Raw genomic sequence first — 5,213 nt, forward strand, 5'->3', positions numbered from 1 at the left:
ATCTATCCAACTGCTCCTCCTCCTCATTCGAGAGCTCTGAGGAAACTAATCAAGGAATTAGAATACTGGATACAGATGACTATTGATGTCGTCAATCTTGGGGGTGCTTTCTTTGAGCATTTTGAACCCATCTTGACTAACTGTTTAGATAAAATCAGGGATAAAGGTGATGTGTCATGGACCAAACATTATAAGGAGAGTGTCATCCTCTTGGAAGCAGAGTTGGCGGCTTTTACGAAGCTACAGTTCATCAATCTGAAATCTGAAGTGGAGCAGGCCTCTCCTTAGCTACAATCTTGAAGATACATCATCAAGAGATTCTTCGCAAGGATTTATCTAATAAAAAGGCTCGCATAACGATCTTAAAGGAGCAGCATACTCAGGTGTATATTGATATAAATAGTATTATTTTTGATATTCGTGTCACTGAAGAAGCCATTGATCGATTAGAGGCCGAGTTGGCCCAGAATAAAGCCTAGTTGGCTCAATATGCGGATGTTAGAAAAAGACTTCAGCTTCAAAGCGACAACATTTTTAAGGATTTTTGCAGCACACTCCACGTATCTGAAGGAATTCAAAGAGAGATTGTTGTTGCAGCCCCTGCTGAAGCAGAACTCTGAAAGGTGATTGAAGAACGAGTCTGGGCCGCTCACGAAGAGAAACTTTCTGCATTCAAGTCCAGGCTGAAGTCCTTAAAGCTGATGAATCCTGATGCTTAAATTTTATACTGTTTTTGGCTGGGGAATAATTTTGTATCATTGTCATTTCGATTATCGTCACTTTATATCAGATTAACAATATTGAATGAAAATGATATCATTTCGTCTTTCATCATCTCTCTTGTTGAATTCTAATTCGGGACAATAAAAAGTAATACAAATGTCGTAAGCATAGTGTTAAGTTAGCATGAACTCGAAATTCTCTTTCTTATCACTTAGAATAATTCTAAAAAATTTCAGCCACCAGAGGTGTAGTGTTAACATGACGACATATAAAATAGGAAAATTAAACATTTATTCCCGCAATACACTCTGAATTGGCAACCCCCAGCCTGACTTGACTGGAGTTTGAGAGAGAAAGAGGAGACTACATGATTTACGGGAAGTATCTCTTAAGGAACTTCTTGTTAATTGGCATCATGAGTCTATCTCCTTTTTGATCGATGAGACGATAAGCTCCATTCGAATAAATTGATTCTATTACGAAGGGTCCTTCCCATTTGGGATTAAACTTCCCTTTGGTTTTGTGTGTCATCACCATGGGTCGTCTGACAGCTAAGACCAAATCGCCTTTCTTAAAAATTTGCTCTTTAACCTTTTTGTTGTAGGCTTTAGAAATTTGAGCTTGATACAACTCGATCTGTTACTGAGCTTGAAGTCGCTTGTCGTCTAAGGCTTCAAGTTCCTGAAGGCACAGTTGATATTTCTCTTCCTCTGTCATTCTAATTGTGATAGCGACTCTCAGGGAAGGGATCTGAATTTCTAACGGTAGCACAGCTTCGTAGCCTTATACCAAAGAGAATGGCGTAGCTTTTGTGGGGGTCCTCACCGTTGTGCGGTAGGCCCAGAGACATTCACTGAGTCTTTCGTCCTAATCACGTCGGCTCTTTGAAATAAACTTTTTGAGAAGCTTCACAATGGTCTTGTTAAAAGATTCTGCAATGCCATTTGCTTGCGGATAATATATCGTAGAGGCAACATTTTGGATTCTAAATTTATCACAAAATTTCTGAAATCCAAAGCTAATGAATTGTGTCCTGCTATTGTGAACTATTCGTCTCGGGACTCCAAAATGGTAGATGACGTGATGTTTGATGAATTTGATCACATTCGAAGTCTTGACTTTTTTTAGTGGGATTGCCTCCGCCCATTTGGAGAAGTAATCGGTTACAGCCAAAATAAACCGGTGTCCTTTGGAAGTCGGAGGAGAGATTGGTCCCACAATATCCATACCCTACACTTCGAACGGCCAAGACGCAGATGTGGGATGTAAGTTCCGTGGTGCTTGATGGATAAAGTCACTATGAATTTGACATGTGTGATAATGTTTAGCGTAGTCAACTGCGTCTGAGAACATTTTTGGCTAATAATAGCCAATTCGTCGGAGGTGATCTCCCAACTTAGCCTCAGGTTGATGGGCTTCGCACATTCCATCGTGAGCCTCCTTGAGAGCCTCCTTTGCTTCCTTTTGAGAAAGGCATTGAAGCAAAACTCCATCATGTGATTTATGATATAATGTTTGGGAAACCGTGTTGTAATAAAATCGGAGGGCCTTTCGTTTGATAGCGGCCTCTTCCTTAGAATTATCAGGAAAAATCCCATATAAGACATAATCGATATACGGGAATCGCCAATCCTTGGATTCAAGCTCCATAGAGGTTGTGCAGACTTCTCCTGCTATTGTCTTGTCTGAACTTTCCTCTATAGGAAGCTTGGAATGGTATAGCTTACGTCCCTTGATTGGAATCATTGTTTCAGCCCCAGGTGGCAATGCTAATGAAGTTGCCAACAAGGCTAAAGCATCTGCATAAGTATTCTGAGCTCGTGGAATATATCCAATGAAGAAACCTTCAAACTTCTTTGTTTGCTTTAACATAACGAGGTAGTACGGGATCAGATCCTCATGATGCACTTCATATTCCCCTTGGACTTGATTTAAGATGAGCTGAGAGTCACTATAAGCCTCGAGATGTCGAATGTTGAGCTCTTCTGCAAATTGCATTCCTAATACCAGAGCATCATATTCAGCTACATTGTTGGTGCAGGGCTCGATCAGGGAAAATCCTCTTGGGATCACGTGACTGTTTGGAGAAATGAATATGACTCCTACTCTTACGGTAATTGCTCCATGAGGGTTTGCTCTAGATGTACCGTCAAAGAATAATTTCCACATCTGCTTAACCTCTCAAGTTACGCAAGCTTCAGCAACCTCATCGGGCAACTCTTCATACAACTTAGACGTTCCTGGCACCGGGTGATCGGCTAAAAAGTCTGCCAACGCTTGGCCTTTAATAGCCTTCTGGGGCATAAATTGCATGTCATATTATGATAGAAGGATTGCTCATTTTGCTAGCCAGCAATTCAGGGACGACGGTTTTGTCATTAGGACTCTCAAAGGATTTACCTTAAAGATAACATGGATTGTTTGTCCAACCAGGTAGTGTCGCATCTTTTGGATGGTGAATACCAAAGCGAGACATTCTTTTTCAACTAAATTATACCAGTGTTCGGCTCCCATCATGGTCCTACTTAGGTAGTAAATTATCTGCTCATGTCCTTGGTCATTGTTCTAGGCTAATAAAGCTCCAAGAGAATGGTCCATGGCTCTCACATATAACAAGAATGGTTTTCCTGATATTGGGGCCACAAGAACCGGCGGTTGGGTGAGATATCTCTTAATTTCCTCAAATGCTCTTTGGCAGTCTCCATCCCAAACGAATGATACTCCCTTCTTCATGAGCTTAGAAAAAGGTTGGCATCGTCCTAAGAGATTAGATATGAATCTTCGGATGTAAGCCAATCTGCCTTGCAAGCCTCTAAGTTATTTGAGATTCTTCGAAGGCGATATGTCTTGGATAGCACGAACTTTCTCTGGATCAAGAGAAATTTGCTTAGATGTAACTATAAATCCTAAGAATTTTCCGCTCGATACTCCAAGGAATGATTTTGTCGAGTTCATCTTCAGCTGATATGCTCGCATGATATCGAACATTATCTTCAGGTTTGTAAGATGATCACCTTTATGTTGGCTTTTCACTGCTATGTCGTCAACGTAGCATTCAATCTTCTTACAGAGATGCTCATGAAAGATGGTATTCATTACATGTTGATAAGTTGCACCTGTGTTTTTTAAGCCAAATGGCATCACTGTGTAGCAATATACCCCCAATAGTGTTCTGAACGTAGTATGCTTTTTGTCTTCAGGATACATCTTGATTTGATTATATCCGGAGAATCCGTCCATAAAAGACATCCTTTCATATCTGCAAGTATTGTCAATCATGACATCAGTTATAGGAAGAGGAAACTCGTCTTTTGGACAAGCTGCTTTAAGGTCACGAAAGTCGATGCATATCCAGACCTTACCGTTCTTCTTGGGAACTGGGACAATGTTGGCTACCTAGTCCGGGTGTTGTTCCTCTCTGACAAAACCTGAGTCTATAAGCTTTTTAACTTCTGACTCAATTACTTCCATGATATTTGGACGGAACCGGCGTTGTTGTTGTTTAACGGGTTTTGCGTCCAGATCAATGTTGAGGCGATGCATGGCTACGTTTGGGTCAAGGCCAGGCATATCCTCATAACTCCAAGTGAAGACATCTATATATTCTCGGATCAGAGACATAAGGTCTTTTTTCTTGGATGGTGATAAGCTTTCACTTATGAAGATAGGCTTAGGGTCGGATTCATCTCTCATATTGACCTGGATCACTTTATCTTCAGTAGGTGGTTCACACTATTCGAAGCGCATATCCCACAAGATGTTAAGGTGTTTGATCCAGGGATCATTGATTGATTTGATTAACTCTTCGTCAGCCCCTACGTCTTCATCTAGATAACTAGTTGAAACCATGTTCACGGTCAAACTTCTAAAGAAAGGCCCGACGCTGACATCAGATTCCCATGATGATGTCCCAGATGAATGATCCTGACACAGATAGTTACTGGTTTCATTTTCTAAGATAGAAGAAGTTGTGATGTAGCCCACACCTCTTCCAGTCTTTTGATAATAATCCGAAGGTTTTCCTTCAGGGGTGAGAGACATTCGAATCAGTGTTCTCCTTCCTTTCCCGAAGTTTAAACCATGTTTTTTATTAAACTTGTATCCCATTCGTTTCATCAGATGTATAGAATTAGGTTCTTGATAATGGAATTGAGGGATCTTATTATCTTCTTCTGAACTTCCTCGTTTGAGTAATTCAGGTTTAACTTTACCAAAGTAGATCGGCTTGTGCCCTTTCCTTTTGGACGAGATTTTAAAAAAAGCCTTCTATGCATCTTCTACTTCTTCATCTGAAGCGAAGGATGACTTGATCAGTAATGTGAGGGGTGCCTCTACACACAATGTGTGCCATGGGTCGGTACCTACATTAAGATCATTCTCTATTTGTTTATTTTTAGAGGACACATCAGACAAGTATGTCAAAATAAAATCGTCATTAATGCACTACTCGCCCTCGCTTGGTACATTATTATTGTTCTCATCCTGACCCA

General features: G+C 40.6%; 1 protein-coding gene across 1 annotated transcript; it reads right to left on the minus strand.

Annotated features, from left to right (window-relative positions):
• LOC109821077 lies at positions 2,083-2,469 on the minus strand. The gene has a single exon (XM_020387272.1). The coding sequence runs from the start codon at positions 2,467-2,469 to the stop codon at positions 2,083-2,085; it is 387 nt and encodes a 128-aa protein (XP_020242861.1).

The sequence above is a fragment of the Asparagus officinalis genome, chromosome 8, assembly GCF_001876935.1.
Source record: "Asparagus officinalis chromosome 8, Aspof.V1, whole genome shotgun sequence".
Lineage (NCBI taxonomy): Eukaryota > Viridiplantae > Streptophyta > Magnoliopsida > Asparagales > Asparagaceae > Asparagus > Asparagus officinalis.

Excerpts from the sequence above, each read along its gene's own strand:
- LOC109821077 (XM_020387272.1), bottom strand. The coding sequence starts at position 2,469 with ATGATTCCAATCAAGGGACGTAAGCTATACCATTCCAAGCTTCCTATA.